The 24,763-nt window shown below is 47.4% G+C and overlaps 1 protein-coding gene across 1 annotated transcript in view; it reads left to right on the top strand.

Annotated features, from left to right (window-relative positions):
• Positions 1 to 24,763, top strand: part of IL6ST (interleukin 6 cytokine family signal transducer) — a 52,630-nt gene that overhangs the window by 19,823 nt on the left and 8,044 nt on the right. The window contains exons 2-13 of the mRNA XM_066602370.1: positions 3,463 to 3,525; positions 5,459 to 5,773; positions 8,973 to 9,093; positions 11,307 to 11,473; positions 14,473 to 14,624; positions 15,070 to 15,226; positions 17,119 to 17,201; positions 18,165 to 18,372; positions 18,512 to 18,694; positions 19,848 to 19,949; positions 20,034 to 20,180; positions 21,580 to 21,720. Of these exons, the coding sequence (XP_066458467.1) occupies positions 3,474 to 3,525; positions 5,459 to 5,773; positions 8,973 to 9,093; positions 11,307 to 11,473; positions 14,473 to 14,624; positions 15,070 to 15,226; positions 17,119 to 17,201; positions 18,165 to 18,372; positions 18,512 to 18,694; positions 19,848 to 19,949; positions 20,034 to 20,180; positions 21,580 to 21,720 (1,828 nt within the window). The 5' untranslated portion in view covers positions 3,463 to 3,473. The remainder of the gene's footprint in view (positions 1 to 3,462; positions 3,526 to 5,458; positions 5,774 to 8,972; positions 9,094 to 11,306; positions 11,474 to 14,472; positions 14,625 to 15,069; positions 15,227 to 17,118; positions 17,202 to 18,164; positions 18,373 to 18,511; positions 18,695 to 19,847; positions 19,950 to 20,033; positions 20,181 to 21,579; positions 21,721 to 24,763) is intronic.

The following is a 24,763-nucleotide window of genomic DNA, read 5'->3' as shown; positions in this document are numbered from 1 at the left end:
GATGTTTACAATATGACATTAACAGTACGATTATCTGTCTGTCTACAATTGTGACTTGGATAGTCAGACTACTTTTTATGAGTAATGAGTGCATAAATCCAAGAAACTCAAAAGAGAGAACTTGTTTTTTTTTCTTGCAGCTATATCTGTGACGTATAACATAACCTTTTACACTGGACGATTATCATTCAGAATTTTTCAAATTCCCATTGAAATTTGACCGATATCATCCAGTGCAAACATATGCAGAGACTGAATGTAGTGTTAAACTCCAGAGCTGCACTCACTATTCTGCTGGTGGAGTCACTGTGTAAATACATTACTTATCCTGTACTGATCCTGAGTTACATCCTGTCTTATACTCCAGAGCTGCACTCACTATTCTGCTGGTGGAGTCACTGTGTACATACATTACTTATCCTGTACTGATCCTGAGTTACATCCTGTCTTATACTCCAGAGCTGCACTCACTATTCTGCTGGTGGAGTCACTGTGTACATACATTACTTATCCTGTACTTATCCTGAGTTACATATTGTATTATATTCCAGAGCTGCACTCACTATTCTGCTGGTGGAGTCACTGTGTACATACATTACTTACTCTGTTCTGCTCCTGAGTTACATCCTGTATTATACTCCAGAGCTGCACTCACTATTCTGCTGGTGGAGTCACTGTGTACATACATTACTTATCCTGTACTGATCCTGGGTTACATCCTGTATTATACTCCAGAGCTGCACTCACTATTCTGCTGGTGGAGTCACTGTACATACATTACTTATTCTGTACTGACCCTGAGTTACATCCTGTATATACTCCAGAGCTGCACTCACTATTCTGCTGGTGGAGTCACTGTATGCATACATTACTTACCCTGTACTTATCCCAAGTTACATATTGTATTATATTCCAGAGCTGCACTCACTATTCTGCTGGTGGAGTCACTGTATGCATACATTACCTATCCTGTTTACACACCGCAGTCCTGATCTATCCGTTGTTGCGTCACGTGGTTCTCCGCCTTCGCCCGGTGTTTGTTTGCAGTGATCCGTGTTTTGGGCGCCCGGCTTCTGGGAAGTGTTTAGTGTCATCAGCTGGAAGGTCGTGTTAATACGTTACATTGTTACTCCCTGTCAGGATGCCAGTGTTTGTGCTACAGTGAGTCTCCCGTCTGGTGGCGCCATCTGCTGGCTCAGTTCTTGCTTTGTCTTGTGCTGTTTGTATGGCCGGGCTGACATTTGTTATTTCCCCCCAGACTTCGGAGTGTAATCCGTGTGCTCCGCCATTATGGCCGCTTCCTTCTGTCCTCGCTGTAGTTTATACGGTGCAGATTCTGTATCATGGAGGATAAACAATGACTCGGGCCGTCACACACGTGGCGACAGCCAAACACCGCCATTTGGATCCCAGCATTTTGCTGCGACTTTTACCGCAGTTTTCAAATGCATGTTGCAGCGTTCGCAGCGCTTTTTAGCGCACCCCATCGTTGTGATGGGTGGTGATGTGCGTTAAAAAGCGCAAAATCGTGGCAAAATAGAAAGACGACGCTCGGAAATCACGGTGTTGGACAACGCTGTGTCCGAGCGCAGGTCTGCAAGGCCCATTAAAATCAATGGGAGCGCTGTGCCACAATTACTGCGGCGCTCAAACCGCCGTGTAAAAAGCGCACGTGTGAGAGTGGCCTTAACTACTTATCTGTCGCAGAGTACACACCATATTGGATATCCGCGGCAAATATGAGCGGTAAAAAAGAAAATGCGCTTCATAATTCCAGCGTCAGACGCGCCGAGCTCTGCAGCGGTTTTTTTTCAAAGCAGGGAATTAGAGTGCAATGTTCGCAATTTCAGACGGCGCCACGAGCCGTATAGCCCTACATGTCTCCTTTACACGAGGGGGTGCAGAAGTAGCCCATCACTAGAGTGATTACCTGGAAACCATCATCAAGCAGGCTAGATGTGGCAGTCCTACTAGTGTAGGCCTGCTGTATAGCTGTAACACCTTTAGGGTAAACACTCACTGGCGATATTTTCTTTCTTGCGCTGCGAGAGCACGAGAAAACTCTCGCCTCGCAGCGCAAGAAAGACGCCGGAATAGAATCGGCATATCGCTAGTGCTTTCAATGGGGCCAGCGGCAGCAGCGCTAGCCCCATTGAAAACATAGGGAGAATGCCGCGGCATTCTATCCCATTGCTTTCAATGGGATTGGCACTGCTTTCTGCCAAGCCTTGCATTATGATTATCGGAGAAAGGCTTAAAATATAAGCCCTTCCCCAATAATCATCAATAAGTGGTAAAAAAAAATAAAAAAAACATTACTCACCTCTCAGACGCGTCCTCCTGGTGGCTCCCCTGCACTGCTGTTAAGCTCTTTCAGCAGGCAGGGATTTAAAAATCCCCTCCTCCTGAAAGGGCTCTGCTGATTGGCTGAGGGCTCATCTTAGGCTGAGGGCAATATCTTAGCTATTCATGAATGAATAGCTAAGGGCTATCTATCATTGGCTGAGCACTCAGCCAATAGCTAAGCACTAGATGCTATTGGCTGAGCCCTCAGCCAATCAGCAGAGCCCTTTCAGGAGGCGGGGATTTTTAAATCCCCGACTGCTGAAAGAGCTTAACAGCAGTGCAGGGGAGCCAGCCGGAGGACGTGTCTGAGCGCCGGAGAGGTGAGTAATTTAAAAAAAAAAATTTTTACCACTTATTTATGATTATCGGGGAAGGGCTTATATTTCAAGGGGATGAAGGAAACTCCTGGCACAGCTGTGGCAAAAGTCCGCGGCATTCTCCATTTCTTTTCAATGGGGCTAGCGATGCTGCCGCTGGCCCCATTGAAAAGACTGTCGATATCCCGGCGTGATGCCGTTTTTTTTCTCGCACTGCGCTGCGAAACTTTACCTTTACTCTCGCAGCGCAGTGGAGAAAAAAACGCCAGTGGGTGTTCACACTTATGGAGTATTCCAGGGAAATGCTATTGATGACCTATGATCAGGATAGGTCATCAGTAGTTGATTGGCCGGTATCCGACACTTAGGACCCTCACTAATCAGCTGTACGGGCGCAAGCTGTCAGCGCCGCAATAACAGTGTAGTGGCTGGCGCTTGTAACTGCAGGCACGGCTCTCATTGAAATCATTGGGAGCCCTGCCTACAGTTACAAGCGCCGGCCACTACACGGAGGTCGACGTAGAGGCCTCCGCTCCGCCCTCTGTGTTATTGAGGCGCTGACGGCATGCGTCCGCTCAGCTGATTGGTCAGGGTCCTGAGCAGCGGACCCCGGCCGATCAGCTATTGATTGTATATCCTGATAGGTCATCTATAGTATTTCCCTGGAAAGCCCCTTTAATTCAGTAGCATGTAAATGGCCGAGGAAGAGGGAGGTACTTGGATGTTGATGGGTTAGGACTCGCTGCTCCGATGACTCCGCTGTCTTACAAGGTATGAAGTCTCCAACTTTGTTTTTCAGGTTCTGCCACGATGAGGCGACTCGCTGTTCTGTGCGTCCTCTGGAGCGTCGCCATCGCTGCAGGTAGGTGATATATGGGGGATGCCGCATTATGGTACACTTTGGGCAGGACGGGCTCATCTGTTTGTAACTCCGTTCCATAGTGTGTGTCAGCTGCTTGTACTACATCTACAATATGTGTGTATACAATATGGCGCAGTGGGCACTGACAGCGAACTTGGGATCAGGTCGTGTACGCGGTCTTAGAAGAGGTGTCATGTATTTTTGACAGGGATGAGGAGAAGGGTAGCTAGGTATGTATGGGGAGGGGGGAAGGGGGCAGGGAGCGGGTGCTTGGTTGTGGAGATGGAAAGGGTTGGGGCAGGGTAAGGTGGACGGTTGTGGAGGGCAAAAGGGGAGGGGCAGGATAGGGCGTTCGTTTTTGGTGGAGGGAAAAAGGGATGGCTAGGAATAGGGTGGCAGTTAGCGGAGGGGGGGGGGGGGGGGAGATGACCAGGAGAGAGCAGCTGGTTGCAGAGGGGGGAAAGGGGATGGCCAGGAGAGAGCGGCTGGTTGCAGTGGGGGGAAAGGGGATGGCCAGAAGAGAGCGGCCGGTTGCAGAGGGGGAAAAGGGAATGGCCAGGAGAGGGCAGCCGGTTGCAGAGGGGGGAAAAGGGATGGCCAGGAGAGGGCGGCCGGCTTCAGAGGGGGGGAGTGGGTGAGGGAGGAATAGCCAGGAGAGGGGGAGGGGAAGGGATGGCCAGGAGAGGGCGGCCGGTTGCGGGGGGGGGGGGGGAGGGGGAGGGAAAGGGACGGCCAGGAGAGGGCGGCTGGTTGCAGAGGGGCGGAAAGGGGATCGCCAGGAGGGGGAACGGTAGCAACAGAGGAGAGTACAAGAAATCTCATCTTCTTACTCTACTGCTACCGTGTTTCCCCGAAATAAGACACTGGCTTATATTAATTTTTGCCCCAAAAAAGGCTCAGTGTCTTTTTTTCAGGAGTGTCTAAATACTCACCTAGCAGCCGGCGTTCGAGTCTCTTGTGCTGGACTGTGACGCTCCGGGGGCTTCAGTGTAGTGTAGTAGTAGGCGGTGACACAGCATCTCTTGCTGGTAACGATGGTCTAGGGAAGTGCTGGCGAACCTTTTAGAGACCGAGTGCCCAAACTGCAACCCAAAACCCACTTATTTACCGCAAAGTGCCAACATGTCAGGGGGCGGGGCTTATCACGATATATGATTTTACCCCTGTCTTTCTAAAAAGGACAGGGCTGCTTTAAAATAGACAGCATGCAGATTTTAACTGCTTTTTGGATGCGGAAATGCTGCAGAATGTCCTCAGCGGAAAATACTGTGGAAATTTTGCAGCATTTCTGCATCCAAAAAGCAGTCAAAATCTGCACCCTGTCCATTTTGAAACAGCCCTGCCCATTTCCGCCACATGTAAACATACGCCAGCGATAAAAGCGACCCTTCCCTCAGCGATAATAGTGACACCCTACAGCGGTAATAATGATCCCACAGCGGCCCCCAGTATAATAGTAACCCCCCCCCCGCCAGCAGTAATATTAGTGACACCCCCCCCAGAGCGGCCCCCCAGCAGTAATATTAGTGACAACCCCAGAGCGGCCCCCCCAGCAGTAATATTTATGGTAACATCCCCGATTGTTTAGAGTAATGAAGGGGGTTTGTGGTAACACTCCTGGTGGTCTAGGGCAATGAAGGGGGCTTATGGTAACATCCTTGGTGTTCTAGGGCAATGAAGGGGGTTTATGGTAACTTTCCCGGTGGGCTAGGATGGGGAATGAGTTAGCAAAAATATTGGATTCGGATGATTTGTGGTCTGTAAGAGACCTATAAGAAGTGTGAACGAGAAGAACCAAGAGAAGCAGGATAACGGTTTTAAAACCACCTGTGGTGAGTGGCCCTCTGCTACCCCTGGGCCCGGATGCAGCTGCGCGGACTACATGCACATGTGGGTTATGTTCCCGTTACTAACATTATTACTCTGCTTTCAGATGGTCTTTCGTTCCAATCCTGCGCCAATATCACCCCCCAATCACCTGCTGTGAAACTTGGCACAAACCTGACAGCGTTCTGCTTCCTGGATCAGGACTGCTTACAGGAGCTGGGCCACCCGATCACCGCCAGTGAATTATTCTGGATGGTTGGGAAGACGCTGATACCTGAGAGCCATTACACTGTGATAAATGACAGCGTCTCCAGTGTGACGTTTGAGCCGACGCTTTCCATGCACAATAGCCTCACCTGCTCCTTTAAGGCCTATGGACAGACTGAGGTCACTCTGCACGGCATTTACTTCTCCGTGGGCAGTAAGTACACTTTAGTCTTATTGTCTGTGCTGAGCAATCTATAGATGTAGTAATTCCTTGTACCCGGGTACTTCAGATGAGAGACATAAGAGGATCTTGTTCTGGCCTGCGGACATCCGGCCTCCCGTTGCAGCAGTAGGGATCAGTGACAACACAGATCTGTTAACCACTTAAATGCCTCAATCAATGAACCTGTAAAGGGCTCACAGAGGGAGGGTGTTTACATTGCAAAGGGCCAGTGGGTTGCCATGGTGACCAGATGGCAGGCAATGGTGTTCGGGTCTACCATGGCCTGTGATTGCTGTAAGTGATATTGTATTGCGGTACAGAAGTACTGCAGTGTATTATCAGAGCGACAAGAGGTTCACAGCTGTTCAAGTCTTCTACGGGGACATTAAAAACATGAAAATGGTGTAAAAAAAAAACATGAGAAGGAAAGCTTCCTTATATGGAAAAATGGGAAAAGGACTTAAAAATAAGCTTGTCACTAGAGAAATGGAGACAGTGTTGTGAGACGGTGGCGAAGGGGAGTCACCAGGTGACCTTGACAGAAACATCTATGAAGATTCTCCATAGAACCCACTTGGTGCCATACAGACTGCACCAAATATATCAGTCCACGTCGCCTTTGTGTTTTCGAGGATGCGCTGAAATAGGCACACAAGCCCATATCTGGTGGACATGTCCAGTGGTGGCTAGACTCTGGACGCAAGTCCATAGGCTTCTACGGAGGCTATTTATAGGTAACCTACAGAGATCACCAGCCACACTCTTACTGGGTGATCGTCAACCTGGGACCAGATATCGAGCCCACAAGTTAAAGGGGTTGTCTCGCGGCAGCAAGTGGGTCTATACACTTCTGTATGGCCATATTAATGCACTTTGTAATATACATCGTGCATTAAATATGAGCCATACAGAAGTTATTCACTTACCTGCTCCGTTGCTAGCGTCCCCGTTGCCATGGTTCCGTCTAACTTCGGTGTCTTCTTGCTTTTTTAGACGCGCTTGCGCAGATGCATCTTCTCCCTTCGGCTGGTCTTGGAAGCATCGGCGTTTTGGCTCCGCCCCCTTGTACGCATCATCGCGTAGCTCCGCCCCCGTCACATGCCGATTCCAGCCAATCAGGAGGCTGGAACCGGCACACGTCATGGGGCGGAGCTACGCGATGATGCGTACAAGGGGGCGGAGCCAAAACGCCGATGCTTCCAAGACCAGCCGAAGGGAGAAGATGCATCTGCGCAAGCGCGTCTAAAAAAGCAAGAAGACACCGAAGTTAGACGGAACCATGGCAACGGGGACGCTAGCAACGGAGCAGGTAAGTGAATAACTTCTGTATGGCTCATATTTAATGCACGATGTATATTACAAAGTGCATTAATATGGCCATACAGAAGTGTATAGACCCACTTGCTGCCGCGAGACAACCCCTTTAATCCAGGCGATCTGTATGGCCGCCAGAATACACATTGCCTCCAGATGGAAGCAGAGAGACCTTTTCTTCCAGGACGTGTTAGATAGAGTCTCACGTATCGTACTATATGAGAGAATGCACGCAGTAGGAACAGATGCTTTAGAAAAGTTCGGTGAAATTTGGGACCCCTGGATAAACATGGTAGAAATACCAGGATTAAGACACATCCTCCAGTCGACATAAAAATAAGACCCATATGATGAATAGACGAGAGAAATACGAAAGCACCCAATAAGGGAATGAGAGACGACCACAGTTGATCTTCGTTAAAAGTTTAATGTTTGAACCACGATATTTAGGACCTACAAATATTTTTTTTTTTTATTATTTATTTATTTTATTTTTATTTATTTTTTTGTTTGTTTGTTTTTTGTTGAAACAATATTTCTAGTGAAAACCGGAGATAGAGAGTCTAAGGAATAATATTGTTAGAATTAAATTGGATAAGAGAATAGTACACTCAATTTAGGAATAGGATTAATGCTGTCTGTTATGTTACACCCCCTGCGAGGGGAAATTCACTCTTGAATATTTTAAAAGAAGTTCTACTTTATATGTTTGACTTCTGAATAAAGTATTTTGAAACGAAAAAAAAAAAACATGGAAAAAGTAATTACCTTCTTGCACACTTTACCTATTTGTAGAAAACAAAAACTGTAGTATCGTAACTACCTCTTCAATAAACTGCACACTCTTTTTATCCTGCATGGCAAACACTCTTTATTTGGTTTAACAGATTAAAATGGAGCCAAAGTATGTGTGCTTTTTTTTTTTCCTTTAATGCAATAACAGTGATCAAAAAAGCCTTTTGTACCCCAAAATGATAGTGAAAAAAGTTTGTCACACAAAAAACAAACCATCACACAGCTCCATTGATGGAAAAATAAAGAGCCCCCTCACCGGCTCTTTGCCTCTCACCTCCAGTCTGGCGTTTGTAATGGGAGGGGTCGGGGGTGGAGCTAAGCTCCGCTCTGTCCTGCCCACTCCCATTGCTGGCTATGGACAAGTGGAGGGGGCTTGAGCTTAGCTCTGCCCCAGCCTGCCCACTCCCATTGCAAACCGTTCATAGGGGAGGAGAAAGACAGAGAGCCAGTGAGCGGGAGGGAAGGGGGAAATGCTTATATGGAAGCGTATATCGGCCAGCCCTGAAAACGCTGGCTGATATACGCTCGTGTTAGGGCTCCTGTCCACGGGTGTTTTTGAATTGCGTTCCCCGCGACGATAATCTGTCCACGTGGAATGCAATGCACGCTTTCTATGGAAAGCGCAGCCCCCCTGATCACGAGTGTGGAATCATAGCGATCCTCTGCTCGTGGCCAGCAATTCGCTGCACGCTGCGAATTGCTGCGATTCTTCCCAGTGAGCCTATAGGCTCACCGCGGAGATCCGTCTGCTGGCCCCTGCTCCCGGGTGGCGGCTTCCGGGGCCGAGATTTGCCATGGGATTTTGCAACGCCCGTGGACAAGGGGCCTAAATAAGCAAGTGGCAGTTGATGTTTTTTTTTGTCCCTGCTTTACGAAAAAAAAGTTCTACAATTAATTATATGGACCCCAAAAATGCTGACAATAAAAACTACACTTTGCCACACAAAAACAAGCCCTCATCTGGCCACAGAAGAATAAAGTTATGGCTTTTGAATTGTGGAGATAAAATAAAAATAAAAGTTGCGTCCTTAGGTCCAAAACAGGCCGGATCACTAAGGGGTTAATGTGTTCTTTTTTACAGATCCTCCAGAGAAGCCGGAGAACCTGAGCTGCATCTGTGATGACGCGAAGAGCCTGACCTGTACATGGGAGCCTGGGAGGGACCCGATCATTCCCACCAAATACAGCCTGCACCAGTATTGGTAAAGAGACACTTGGCTGCCATCCGCATGTAAAGAATGTCCTATAAGGCTCATGCATATGTTATATCGCTGTCGGTGATTGTACTCAACCACCATTGGTCACGTTGGGTCTTACAGTGGATATAACAAGTCTGCACACCCCTGTAAGATGCCGGGTTTTTGTCACATTGAAAAACCCAATAAGGACAAAAAAAAAAACAACCTAAATTAATGTGGCTGCATAAATATACACATCCTAAGGCCTCATGTCCACGGGGAAAAGCAGGCCCGCTACAGATTCTCCATGGAGAATCCGTAGCGGGTCCCTCCTGCCCCGCGGACATGAGGGCTGAAAATAAGAATAAACTTACCCGCAGCGGACCGGGCAGATCTTCTTTCTTCGGCCGGCGGATGTATTAGGCACGCCGGTAGTGTGCCGCACGCATGCGCCGGGCACATCCGCCAGGCCGAAGAAAGGAGATCCGGCCATGAAGAAGAGAAGACCTGCCCGGTCCGCTGCGGGTAATTTATTCTTATTTTAGGTCTCCCGCGGATCCGGACGGCTTCCATAGGCTTCAATTGAAGCCCGCGGGAGCCGTCCCCGCGGAAGACCCGCATGAAAATGGAGCATGTCCATTTTTTTTCATGCTCCATATTTTTTTTATTCACTTTTATTGACCATCCGCGGGTACTTACCTACCCGCGGGTGGTCAATGCATCCCTATGGGGCGCGGATCCGCATGCGGGTGATCCGCTGCGGATTTATAATCATATTTTTCCTGTGGACATGAGGCCTAAAACTACTTTATTGATGTTCCCTTTGACTTTATGGTCGCATTCAGTCTTTTAGGGTCGGTGCCTATCAGCCGGGCACATCTTGACTCGGGAATCTTTGCCCGCTCTTCTTTGCAAAAGTGCTTCAAATCTGTCAGATTGCAAGAGCACCTCGTGGGTAGCGCCCTCTTTAGGCCCATCTACAGATCGTCAATGGGATTCGGGTCTGGGCTGTGGCTGGGCCATTTCAAAACTTTGATCTTCTTCTGGCGTAGGCATTCTTGTGTTGGCTTGGCATTCTGCTTTGGGTGGTTGTGGTCCTCATAGGTGACATTCCTCTTCAGCTGTTTAGCCAAGGCCTGAAGGTTTTGTGCCTAAATGGACTGATATTTGGGACTGTTCATAATTCCCTCCACCTTGACTAAAGCCCCGGTTCCAGCAGCTGAAAAGCCCCACACATACTGCTTGCTCCGCCATCCTCACAGCGGGTACGGTGGAACTGGACGTCTGCTGTTATAGCCCATCCGTAGCAAGGAACAGCGAGTTGTGTGCTTGGACACGTTAGTTGGAACACCAGCGGTATAATCGGCTGCTCCTGACGGTACAGGGCCTCTTGGATAAAACGATTCCTGACATCCTCCTCTGACCCCTTTCAGCGATGATCTGTCCACAGGATCCCCTTTCTCTGGATGTTTTCCTTGATCACACCATTCTCTGTTTACTCTCCTCACCATTAAACGCAGTTTGTAAGTGACATCCTGGCCCCGGCTAGTCTAGCACCGATGACCCGGCCTCGTTGAAGTCACTCAGATCGCTGGAATTTCCCATCTAATGTGGATTCACACTGAAACTGATCCACGGAGAACTTGTCATGTAATTTTATGCTCCGGGGTCACAGGGAGAAATTCCATCCAGGGAAGCACCAATCGTATCTGCTTTTCTTTCCCTCCTAACTGCCGGGTGGGGGGAAACGGACCTGCCAGGTAATGCTGAAATAATGCAAAACCCAACCCCTATATATCCCCAAATAGGGAGACCATCTGCTGCCAGGGGGGCTTAGAGCATGAAGAGATTCCCTTATAAGCCACCATGTTTTCTAAACGCTTTCCTTTATTGATGGGGTTTCTTCCTATTTGGAGCAGAAGCGACGATCTGCAGCAGACTGCATCCTTCTAGGGCACCCATGCACTTTAGATGAAAGCTAACTCCTTAAAGGAAATGTGTCATCAGAAAATGGCCGCACCTGGGATACTTCATCACCTTCTATCTTCTCTTTAACGTAAATTTTCTTCTACCGCCATTGGAGGCCGCAGACAAATTATTAGAGGATCAGAGTCAAGATAGTCCCCAGTTTTACCAGGAATAGCAGCTCTGGAGCACAAACTGCTGCACAGGACTGATACTTCAGCACCATGCAGACTGAGGGAAACTTTCATTCCTATGTGTTTTTGTATTTTCAGGCCAGAGAGAGAGAAGGAGAAGTGCGAGGCCGAAGCCGGGAACAATTTCTGCACCTTATATTACCCGAATTTCATGCTGTACATCAACACCGCCTTCATGGTGGAAGCCGAAAACGACCTCGGCAGAGCCACATCCGACTACGTCCAATATGATGTTATTAATATAGGTAAATACGGTTAAATATTTTCCTTCAGAGGTTGGACCATCACCGGTATATAAGGGAGGCGGGGGAAGGGCGTACCGTGGCTCTCAGTGCCACTTCTAATGTACGGTGGTCCTCTAGTCAGTGGTTGGGGCGTTAAAGGGGTTGTTGGCTTTTACAAATGTATTGGCAGGTACTGATGTGTCAAAATAAGGAATACGGCCATATTTACTGGCCGACCCACTGCTGCAGCCCTGCTGCTGTTCCAGCCTCTGACAGCAGAAATCAGGAGACTGCTGCCCGCCAATTGGAGGCCGTAGAGTTCCCGCCCTGTTCTCTTGGCAACATGGCACCCATGATGTGAGGGCTGATGCCCTTTAGAACGGGCAGGGACACTGCAGCCTCTGATTGATGACAATGGGGGTTGGGTGACTGTTGCCTCCAGAGACTGACAGCGCAGGCTGCAGCGTTGGATCACCGAGGACGGACGGGTAAGTACTGCTGTATCTTTGATCTTCACACGTCTGCACCTGTCATTACATTTTTAAAAAGGGAACCAGACAATCCCTTTAATTCTCCGGATCAGTAGTCCCCAGAATTGCTCTGCTGGTAAATATACCGCCATGTGCCGTCGCCACGTTCTAGTTCTACTATGAAACCTTGGAAGTTCGTGTGTGTTTTCATAAAGGGAACAGACTTAAATACATAATGTCATTCGCTAACACGCCTTCGTTAGTAGATCTGGAGTCAAACTCCTCTGCAGCGCTCATAAAGGCGCCAACTCCCTGCTGCAGGTTTGCATTGTGGCCCCCTTTCAGGAGCCGTAGGAGTGCCCAGCAATGCCTCAGCGGCCCCACAGGGAGAACATAGATTTTGATCGCCCTGTTGATTTTTAATAGATGCCATGTAAGGAAACTAAATGTATCGTGTGCTTGATGGGAAAACATGTAAATCTAATATGTTTGTTAACCCCTTAAGGACCAGGCTGTTTTGTACCTTAGGGACCAGACACTTTTTAGGGATTTTACCCATGTGGTGGTTTTACTGCCCTATTTTATTATTTTTTTTACCTTTAGCTAGCAAAATTATGTTTGCAGTGTTTTGTTTTCTGTGACATATAGGGCGAATTTAGATCTTTTCACTTTTCATTTTTTTAGTCTTATTGGGGGTAAAATGATTTTTTTTTTAAAATTTACCATTATTTTTTTTAACTAGTATATTTATGCTAAAATAAAGTATGGAAACGGGTTCCTTATTTTGTTTTGGATGTTTTGATATATACAGTATGTACGGTTTTGGATTACAGGGCGCATACGGCGACTGTTTTGGTTGGAGTCGACTTTGGGTTATTTTCTTTCTTACGTCTAGTTATTCTGTAATTTTGTCTCACTGATGTGTGCAATTATGTTTTTTAGTATCTCCCCCATGATGTCATGCAAGACCTCTGGGGCACATTCACATGTTCTTTTTTTTCCCCAGTTACAGGGAAAAACATCCCATGTAATGACAATAGGCACTGGCAGAGCTGCTCAGGGTCTAGTAGGACCCTGCAGCTCTGCTGTAGCAGGGAATCCTAGTGGTCACGTAACACCCAGGCTCGTGTAGTGGAAGTTATACGTCCACTTTCACTTTTTAATACATATCGCTCATTAAGTGCTGTGGACTAAAACAAAAAAGGAGGAGGCAGAAAGGGTTAAAAAAAAACCTCCTGCCTTCTCCTCCTGGTTATCAGCTGTCACTAACAGCTGACAACCTGTCCTGTCTCTGATTGATTGCAGAGGAAGGAGGCTTAAATCCCCAATGTAATTTTACATACGGCTGGGCTTTAAGCCTGGGACCAAGCGTCGTAAATTCACAGTGCTTGGTCCTTAATGGGTTAATAGGTGGTGATTTAACGGGCGTTTCCGGGACTACCTATACTCGGGATCAATAGTTGATCGGTGGAGATCCGCTGCTTGGAATCCACATTGACCAGCTGATTCAAGTGATAGCAAAGCTCACTTTGGTCCATACCAACACAGCGCCATACATTTATATAGTGGCTGTGTCTAGTATAGCAAGCAGCTCAGTACCATTCATTTGAATGCGACTAAGCTGCTCTCAGGCCAGAAAAGCAATGAACGTGTCACAGGGCTGAGAGAGGCCACAGCACTCGCCTGAGGATAGCTCATCAATAAGTTAGTCTTAGAAAACCCTTCAAAGAGGGTTTTGGGGTCTAAAATATCGATGACCTGTTCTCAGGCTTAGTCTCAATATCGCATTGGTGGGGGTCAACCATCTTGGATCCCCCATGATCAGCTGTTTGAAGAGGCTTCAGGGCTCAAGTGAGCGCCACATCCTCCTTTTTAGGTCTGTGATGCAAACTCCATTGGTCCCATGGCCTGCCAGCAGCTGTGACTAGGACTGAGCTGTTGGCGCTACACGTGGCCACAGTGCTCACCTAAGTGCTGCGGCCCCCTCGTACAGCTGATTGGTCAGGGTCCACCGATCTGATATTGATGATGGCTCCTGAGGACGGGTCACCCATTATGTTAGTCTCAGAAAACCCAATGTAGATGAGGGACATGCAGCTCCTTTATATGTAAGGCGAATCTCTGCCTTTCATTATTTTGTCTTCGGTCCAGAATTTTGCACGGTTACATTCCTTAATACGCTTCTAGCAGTCGGAACTTCGTTCTTCTAATACAAAACTCCATAGGCGGTAACATGGTCACACTGCTTGCAGCCAACACTAGGGGGAGCTCATAAGAATGTATACAGGGTTATTACAAATGAGCTTCCAATCTGAACCCCTCATAACTCCTGTTTTAATGACCCTCTGATACAGAAATTTGATATCAATGGAAGGTTTTACTGCACAGCATCAAACACGGATTTCCCTTCAGCGGTGACCCCAGTCTACCATCACAATGAGAACTGCCTTACAAAGGAGTCCTAGCAGTAGTTTTTGCTCCGACCCTGGGGCCGCCTGGAATAACCCTTTTTAAGACCTACTTTTTTTTCTCCTCCCCTTCTGCATGTAGTGAAGCCCGACCCTCCGGACATCGTGAGCGTCTCCGCGGTGCTGCAGGGGGTCTTGAGAATCGAATGGAAAAATTCCATGCCCAATCTTCAAATAAAGGATCTGAAGTACAACCTCAGATACCGGACGAAGGACAGCAGCGAATGGAGTGAGGTAAGTCGCCGCTGCCGTCCTCCCTGGCATTGAGCATAGAATATCATTGAGCAAGTTATGCATAAAGGGCCTCTTTACATGTTCGTTCCCGATTGTCCGTTCGTGTAAACATGCTTGGAATCGGCCAACATACGTGGAAATGCTGCCAGCCGCGGCGGAGGATTGCTTCTTCCCCGCAGTGATGGGAGGCTGTTTTGACATGAAAACGCCTTGTATCCGCGGGTAATTTACATGGTGGGCAGCACGATACAGGGGTGGGATTCACGAAAAGGTGAAAATCCGCATCATAAGTGGCCATTAAAATCCACAGTTTAGGCTGAGATTGTTCTTAACATCCGTATTGCTTGTACAGAAAAAATGGAGATATTTCGCCGCAAAATCCGCTGTATTTTCCCCTTATGTACCCGATGTGCTCCTCAGTAATGTCAGACCCTCCTCCCACCAGGTCCCAGGGAATGATCTAGAAAATACCAGAGATTCATTCACACTACAAGAGCTGCAGCCGTACACCACGTACGTCATAAGTATACGCTGTCACCTGATCAACAGAGGATTCTGGAGCGAATGGAGCAAGGAGCATACAGCCGTCACTTTAGAAACTGGTGAGTCGTAGGTGGACGCCCCTGCAAAGCAAATGTTGGTGTAATTGTAAGATGCAGGCATAGGAGCCCCATGTAATAGAAGGCTAGAATGCACATGGGGTACAAGTAATTATTCTCTCCTAGTGCATTGCTGGCTTCATTCAAACGAGACCCTGTGACAAGGTGACATTCAGTCCAGAGTGCTGCATGGATTTCTTACTGTATTTTTATAGGAGTCAAAACTTGGACATAGTAACATGACAACCTTCTACTACCTGCAGCCACCACTAGGGGGAGCTCAGGAGATTACTGTATATACATTGTACTCTATAATAACACAGTATACGGTAATCTCCTGTATGGTCATAGTTACATGATAACATTCTACTACCTGCAGCCACCACTAGAGGGAGCTCAGGAGATTACTGTATATACATTGCACTGTATAATAACACAGTATACAGTAATCTCCTGTATAGTCATAGTTACATGACAACCTTCTACTACCTGCAGCCACCACTAGGGGGAGCTCAGGAGATTACTGTATATACATTGTACTCTTTAATAACAGTATACAGCAATCTCCTGTATAGTCATAGTTACATGACAACCTTCTACTACCTGCAGCCACCACTAGGGGGAGCTCAGGAGATTACTGTATATACATTGTTTTCTATGATAACACAGTACACAGTAATCTCCTGTATAGTCATAGTTACATGAGAACCTTCTACTACCTGCAGCCACCACTAGAGGGAGCTCAGGAGATTCCTGATTATACATTGTACTCTATAATAACACAGTATACAGTAATCTCCTGTATAGTCATACAGTTACATGATAATCTTCTACCTGCAGCCACCACTAGGTGGAGCTCAGGAGATTACTGTATATACATTGTACTTTATAATAACAGTATACAGTAATCCCCTGTATAGTCAGAGTTACACGATACCATTCTACTACCTGCAGCCACCACTAGGGGAACTCAGGAGATTACTGTATATAGATTGTACTCTATAATACAGTATGCAGTAATCTCCTGTATAGTCATAATTACATGATAACATTCTACTGCCTGCAGCCACCACTAGGGGGAGCTCAGGGGATTACTGTATATACATTGTACTCTATAATAACACAGTATACAGTAAGCTAATATATAGTCATAGCGTTACATGATAATATTCTACTACCTGCAGTCACCAATAGGGGAAGCTCGGGAGATTATGCTGTACTATATATACATTGTACTCAATAATAACACAGTATACAGTAATCTCCTGTATGGTCATAGTGTTACATAACATTCTACTACCTGCAGCCACCACTAGGGGGAGCTCAGGAGATTACTGTATATACATTGTACTCTATAGTAATATAGTATACAGTAATCTCATGTATAGTCCTTGTTACATGATAACATTCTACTACCTGCAGCCACCACTAGGGGGAGTTCAGGAGATTAGTTTATATATTGTACTCTATAGTAATATAGTATACAGTAATCTCCTGTATAGTCATAGAGTTACATGATAACATTCTACTACCTGCAGCCACCACTAGGGGGAGCTCAGGAGATTACTGTATATACATTATACTCTATAATAACACAGTATACAGTAATCTCCTGTATAGTCATAGAGTTACATGATAACATTCTACTGCCTGCAGCCACCACTAGGGGGAGCTTAGTGTATACTAGTTTATTAGTAACTTCAGTGTATAGAATGGATGCAGTGAAGTACTAGATGCAGCTTAAAGGTCTTCACCCCCCTTCCACATGGTCTCTGACCTTACTATACATAGGCATGTATGAAGCAGCTCTCGGGTTTCGTCTGATAAATGATTTGATGGCAGGCGGCGGACGAGTATTTTTCCGCTGTAACCTTGTTCTTCTTTTTTTTCTCCAGCACCGTCTCGAGCTCCAGAATTTTGGAGGAAGATCCGCAAAACTGACTCTGAGGAGAAGAGGGCCATCCAGCTGGTGTGGAAGGTAGATATCGCTGCGGCAGTTTTATTCTTCCCTCCGTCCTGCTTGTTAGCGTTATAAAGGACACTCTAAGCAGTCCAGAAGGGAACGTGTTTTGTCCTCCTCATTAGCGCCACTCTAATCTAATGAACTGCAGCATTTGACCCTGACAGATCAGACAATGATGGCGTACCCCCGTCAGACCCTGCTGTTCATTGACATTACAATATGTTTGTAATGTGTGCTGCAGGTCCGGCTTCAGCGCGCGTGCAATGATGTGCGTTTGTTTCTCTGTAGCCCCAGTAATGCACATGCGCTGAAACTGGCATGGAGTCCATGCATTGCGCCATGGAGAGACAAACGTGTCCAGGCTGACCCCCACCCCTACGCTAAACTACGCATCTCCTGCTGTTGGTTGATATCGTTGCGCATTCTTGAAAGTCAGAACTTCCGGTGTCAGTGATGGGCAGTGATGTTCGTTTCTCCATTGCCTCCATAACAGCATGTGCATCAAGGCTGGCACGCATTTCCTATTGCATCCGCCATTGCTTCACTTCCAGCCTTGGTGCGTGACGTTATGGAGGCTATGAAGAGACTAGTTTGTCCAAGCTCTCTCCCCTCTATACATTTCCTGCTGCTGATTAACATTACTGTCCATTCCTATAAGTCTGCGCAGGCACAACACTTTTGGCTTCGGCGCATGTAGTGATGTATGTCCATCTCTCCATAGCTGCAGTGATAACGCGCATGCGCCAGAGCTGGCATGCGTTTGTCAAAGACTGCAGCAACGCCTCACATGCCCGGAAGTGCTGCGCATGTACTGTCTTGTAGGGAGAGAAAGCCTGTACGAAGTCAGCCATGGACCGCCTGTCTGGCAGTTCCCTGGTGAAAGTAATAGCGTCACTCTGGTCAGGGAGTTGTCTGCTCGGTCTCCGTATCTCGAGGTTACACGGTTGGGTAAACCATCTTCCTCCTGTTTCTTGCTAGGAGCTACAGTCTGGTGCAAATGGGGAAATCCTGGGATACAACGTGACCGTGAAGAGAGGTCCAGAAGTAGTCGGCTCGTACACTGTGACGGACACCACCTACAATATTACAGCCTCCAAAGACTCCTATGAAGTTGTCCTTACTGCATACAACAGCCAGGGCTCCTCTCCACCATCCACATTGATTATACCACCCGTTAAGGATAAAGGTACGTCGCCCCCCATATAGTGCATGTAACACGCGGTGACCGCGCCCGGCCGCAGCTTCTCGTGGGATGAGTGCAGAACAGAAGATCTCCGGTTACAGGGAATTTCCTCTTTTCACGTTTTGTGTCTCTTGTCTTCTAGTTGTGCAGCCGCCTGCTATGAAATTTAAAGTGTTTTCCCAAGACGGCCAACTCTGGGTGGACTGGACTCCGTCAAGCAGAGCGCTGGGATATGTGATTGAGTGGTGCAGTAACTCTCAGTCCGTGGACTGCAGTCGGGAATGGCAGAGAGAGCCGAGTAACACCGGGAGAGCGTTTCTCAGAGGTAAGAACCAGAAAGACAGCAGTGCTTCCAGCAAACGCCTGCACACCCCGTTATATTGTGGGGTGCACTAATTACCTTCCATTGCAGAAGGCCGGCATCTTCGTACTTACTAGCTTTAAGAGCTGACGATCAATTCTTGTTAGAGAGATGATCTTTTTAGTGGACGAGTATTATACACTGTTGGCTGCGCAGATAGTTGGCACATGGATGTGAAAGGGTCCAAGGACAACTTTCTTCTGTTCAGATCCATGGTCTACCTACAGGAGGCAGGAAGCGCACTGTGCTGGTACAGCTCCGATACCTTCAGTCCTGCTGCCACCAAGATCCCACTTACCATATACACAGAATTGCCCCCCTTATTAAAGTCCCAGTGGTGGTGGGGGGTTGGCCTCCCCTCTACTAAATCACAACTTCCTTGTAGATATTTGATATTGGTGTTTCTAAACCAGATGACCCCTTTTAACAGGAAGCAACTCCGTTTTGATCACCCCTTAGAAGATGACCATTAAAGGGGTTGTGCAGGGTCAGAAAAACACAGCTACTTTCTTGCAAACACACCGCCACCCTTGTCTGTAGGGTTTTGTATGGTATTGCAGCTCATGGTAGACATGTTTTTCTAACCCTGGACAACCCCTTTAAGAAATATGTAGACTTTGCAGCCATTGCGTTCCTTTAATTCATCTAAAATGAAGCAACTTTGCAAATAGTCGTGATTTAAGAAATACCGTTTTTATATACAGTTACTGTGCAGACCTATGCGTCTCCATGACTACAGACCTACCGCTGTGTACTTGGATCTTGCTGTTACACTCCCATCTGTCTCCCTTTCTTCTTGCAAACATACATAGGTTAGTAAGGGAGTAAGGAGTAGATGGATGCATGGTCAGACTACACAGTTTGCTTGAAGTCTGTTGCCATGGAGACACACAAAAGCTTTCGCTGCAATACAGATTTTTAATCCAGGCTTTTTGCAAAGTTGCTTCAGGACTGAATAAAAGTAAGTAGACCCTCCAACTAGAGGACTCCATGTTGTCTGTTCTGCAGTGTATGAATCTCCATGGAGTGTCATCTGTGAGCATGGCTCAGCAGCGGGCCTGCAGGTCACATACCTGCCTGTCCTTCGGGGGTCTGAGATCCTTCTCTTTGTTTTCAGGGGACATAAAACCTTTTGTGTATTACCTGATCAGACTGAACGCACTGCAGAAAGATGGGCAGGAAAGATCCGGCACCCTGGAGACCTACCTGGAGCAAGGAGGTAAAGGACTGCAGGGTACTGAGGATCCGGGTGGCACACCGGGAGTGCGGGGATAATCTTACCTGATTCTTGTACCATTTACAGTTCCTGAATTGGGACCCAAAGTCGACACAAAGGCCTGTGGGAAGACGTGGGCCACACTAGTGTGGGATCCGGTACCTCTGTCTAAGCAGCGCGGCTTCATCACAAACTACACAATAAAATATGAGGCCAGCTCCGGCCCATCGAAGGGTAAGCATAACAAGTCTCTGTCAATCACAGGGCGCCGTGGATTACATGGGTTGTCGTAAGAATGTCGCCGCAGAACTTGTTTCCCACCCGTGCTCTGATCTCCGGCAGGTTGACCACTAGGACCTCTGCACTAGACTGACCCTGTAGCTCCGATGTTCCTCAGTGGCTGCCAATTTATCTTTATACAGCAATCCTCTAATAGTTTTTTTTGTTTTGTTTTTTTTAAGTATGCACCTTTTTATGGCTCCATTGGAAGCCCGGTGTGTATCAGCTGGGCTCCGGTCTTAACAGACGGTATTGCAGTTGGCACTGATTCTGGCTGTTTAAATTATAAGATGCTGCGGTCAATATCAATCATGGCATCTAAGAGGTTGATAGAGGAAGGGGGCTTCTTATGTCGCCCATCAGCCCCCGCCATGTGATCGCAGGTTGCCGAGCAGTTGCTATGGTATCCGGAAGGTGTGCAGTTTATGGAGGGCGGGTAGGGTCTAATAGGCTTGTAGAATACAATGGTAATCTAAGTAAGGGAAATTCAAGTTCCCCCGGGGGACAAGAATGAAGAAAGTTCTAAAAAAAAAAAATTTAAAATCCCTCCTCGCTTTCCCTCTTTTATTTTAAAAGAAGAAAAATGGTATTTCCGCGCTCATTGTGACCCAAGTGAAGGTTGCAGTTTCTCGCAGTGAATGTTGTGCCCAAACGGCTAGCTTTGTGCATCTTGCATCATGGGAAAAAAACAATAAAAAGTCATGTGACCCACAAAAAGTTGCATGGATCAGTCAACAGAAAAACTTTAAAATGTTTGGAGCTCTTTGTATGCAGAAAGTGTCTCTATTATGCAAACCCAGTTAACAAAAAAAGCTGTATAAATCTGTCATTGCTGCACTTGGATTGATCTGTAGAATTGTCGTTTCTACCGCTTGTTGAACACCATAAAAAGTGCAAAACAAGAAGGCCAAGACCATGCCAGAATTGCATCGTGCCTAAAAAAAATTGTTCGACTACAGCCTGGATCTATGTTGGCTCGTGACAATTCTCAGCCGTTTTCTAAACACTTCCATTAGGAGTCCTCCGCTGTAGTCAATCCGTAGTTGACAGAAGGGTCCTTTTGACAATAAGCTACTTGCAGTACCCTCCTCCCCCCAAATGTAAGGACCTCCAATGATCAGCTGTAATCTGTGCAGAAACCTAGCAGGAAGTGTTTAGTTTCCCTGCAGCTCCCCCTCAGGGGAAATTAAGTATTACACAGTGTCCATTTATATCAGTGGGTTGTCGGTGTACAGATGCTTTTTATAACTGCTCCCCACTCTGGACAGGAGGGGAGGATACTGGACACAGGACGGGGGTAAGATCATCAATCTGTGGATGCAGAACAACTCATGACTTCTTGGTTGTCTTCCAGTTATCACTGTTAACGCGACTGACAGAGAGCATACGCTGACGTCTCTAGCGGGCAAAACCACGTACCGCGTTACTATGACTGCGAACACTGAGAAGGGTGGCAAGGACGGGCCGCAGTCGGGCTTCACCACATCGGAGTTTGGTAAGAGCCTCATTAATCCTTCATGTCTGAGATTAGTGCGCCACTTCCTGTTGTGCTTCACACGGTATTCATGCCCCCTCTAATTAGTGCGCTGCAGTGCTGTATACGAGGGGCTGCTGATAAGTCTTTGGCTTTACCCAGAAAGAAACGAGATAGGAAGATGAAGCTTTCCATTTATTCCGCATCCTCTCCACTGATGCCAACACACTTCTTACATCGGGATTCCAAGTTCTGTGTAAGCCTTGCAAAAAGAAGGATTTCGGTTGTGCCTCAAACCAGTCGTCCGTAGCAGCCATGGCATCAGAAATGGTGTGAATTTTGGTCCCCTTGAGGCGTTTCTTCAGGTTTGGAAACAGATGATAGTCGGAGGGAGCTAGAGCTGGTGAATTGTCTTGCAGGAACAAGATTCCTTTGGACAGCTTGCCACGCTTTCAGCCTTCAGAGCTGCCTTCAATTGGTCCAAATGTTCAATGTAATCCCTTGCATTGATGGTGGAACCATTTTGAAGGTAGTCCACTAGCAGCACGCCCTCCTTATCCCAGAACACAGACGCCATCACCTTTCATGTGATGTAACAGTCGTTACCATAGAAACGAAAAAAGAACACAAAGCTAAAGACTTATCACCAGCCTCTCGTACCAGTTATGTCGCTACCCAGCCTGATGGGCACCATATGGCCGCAGTTACAGGCAGTAGACAAGCCCTGTGGCCGCAAACACATAGTATATCTTGGCATATGTATATTTTATTGGAGACCGAGAAATACTGCAGCTACGTCCCCCTCCTCCCCCAATTAGTATGTACTGCATGTTTTTGGAGACCGAAGGTGAGTGCTTGCTGTCTGCAGGCAGGAAACGGGAATTATAGGCAGCCAGAAAGATGATTGTTTCCAAGGGTGTAACTACATAATGCTGCACTTTATGCCAAACTGATGAATAGGGCCCTCTCATAAAGGGGTATTCTAGGACTCAAAATATTCTATGGCCTTCAGTGCACCCAAGCACTGGGGTGACGTAACTATAGGGTTGCCGTTGCAGTTAGGCCCCATAGACCCCCTGCCACTTCAGGCGCATACAGCATCTTAATGCTAGCTGGAGTCAAGACCCTAAAGGAGAGAAGTCAGGAGAGGTAAGTACTGTTAGTCCCCGACTTGCGAACAGGTTCCGTTCCGGGAGCCCGTTCGCAAGTCCGTTTTGTTCGCAAGTCGAACAAATGCTTGTATGGAGGGGATCGCGGGTGGATCCCGCTCCATACAACGTCGGGTGCCGGCTGTTCTTACAGCGGGCACCCGGCAGCAGCAGTTCCGACGAGCCGTGGCGCTTGTCGGAACTGTTAACACTTTAAATACCGCTCTGACAGCGGTATTTAAAGTGTTAACAGTTCTGACGAGCGGCGCGGCTCGTCGGAACTGCTGCCGCCGGGTGCCCGCTGTAAGAAACAGCCTGCACCCGACGTTCAGGGGGCCCGTACAGCATCCCATGATGAGATCGCGGGACACTGTGCGGTTGCTAGGCAGCCGGGGACCTCCTGAAAGGCCCCAGGGCTGCCTATGCAGAGTGCCTATCAAGCGCACGGCTTGCTAGGCGCTCTGCATAGACAGCCCTAGGGCCTTTCAGAAGGCCCCCGGCTGCCTAGCAACCGCGATGTGACCTGACAGGCTTCTATCAGGCTTGATAGAAGCCTGTCCGTTCCCTGCACAGTATGATGTAATGCCATAGCATCACATCATACTGTGCAGGACAGATAGTTCGTATCTAGCGAAATTCGTAAGTCGAATGTTCGCAAGTCGGGGACTATCTGTAAATGGCATACACTTCTGGTCTGGGGTCTGATTTAAAGGGATTGTCTGAGTGGTCACAATGAATGGTACATAACTAGAGATGAGCGAGCGTACTCGGTTGGGGTGTTTTTGCACTCGAGCACCGCTTTTTCCAAGTAACTGACTACTCGGACGAAAAGATTCGGGGGGCGGCGTGGTGGAGCGGGGGGGGGGGGGAACAGGGGGGAGCTCTCTCCACCCCCCACTCCCCTCCCCTCTGCAACCCCCCGCTCACCCCCCGAATCTTTTCGTCCGAGTAGTAAGTTACTTGGAAAAAGCTGTGCTCGAGTGCAAAAACACCGAACAGAGTACGTTTGCTCATCTCTACACATAACCACAGCCAGCTTGGTCAGGGGTGGGGGCTCCAGTGCTGGATAGGAAAGGGCATTTATGGAGGAGTGACTTATTTCTTTTACACCATTCTACGGCCATAGAATTAAGTCATTTGCCTCTTTAACCCCTTAATGAGGAAGGTTTACATCCTGGGCTGCTGGTACTTATTGCAACAGGACGTAAACTTACATCCTGTGCATGGCACGGGCTTAGAGGCTGAGCTCACACCATCTGCAGCAGGAGCCACTAGCAATAGCGGTAATGCATTGCAGGATAGACATACTGCAGTGTAATAATCATAGCAATTATATAATTACAGGTTCCAATCTTATACAAGGACAAAATGGGTGTGAAAAAAGAAGAGTGGTTAAAAAAAAAAAAAACTTTGCCTGCTCTCCCCTTTAAAAAAATAAATAAATAAAAATGCATGTTTGGTATCGCCGTGTCTGTAACAACCTGTACAATAAATTAAACACACTATTTATCCTGTCCGGCAAAAACTGTACAAAAAGGAGCCAAAATTATTATTTTGTTCATTTTGCTTCACAAAAAAGCTCAATAAAAGTGACAAAAAAAATGTATCTACCCCAAAACAGTAGAAACTCCAGCTCATCACACAGAAAACAAGCCCTCACCGAGCTCCGGCACCGGGAAAATAAACCTATGGGATATGGAATGCAGCAATGAAAAAAAATTATTGCGCTAAAGTAGGAAAAACCTAAAAAATGTGTAATTTTGGTGTTGTCTCAACACCCCCCCCCCCCCCCCCCCCCAGGCGGGGCTCCAACTCAAGTTAGTGGGATGTTGTATGCAACTCTATGTTCTGCTCCAAGACCTGATGCAGCAGGGGGTGCGGTAACAACTGCGACCACTATAGATGTATGACTTTCA

Source organism: Eleutherodactylus coqui, chromosome 5 (genome assembly GCF_035609145.1).
Source record: "Eleutherodactylus coqui strain aEleCoq1 chromosome 5, aEleCoq1.hap1, whole genome shotgun sequence".
NCBI classification, from domain to species: Eukaryota; Metazoa; Chordata; class Amphibia; order Anura; family Eleutherodactylidae; genus Eleutherodactylus; species Eleutherodactylus coqui.
The sequence above is the reverse complement of the archived record's forward strand: the minus strand, read 5'-3'. Positions and strand labels throughout refer to the sequence as shown.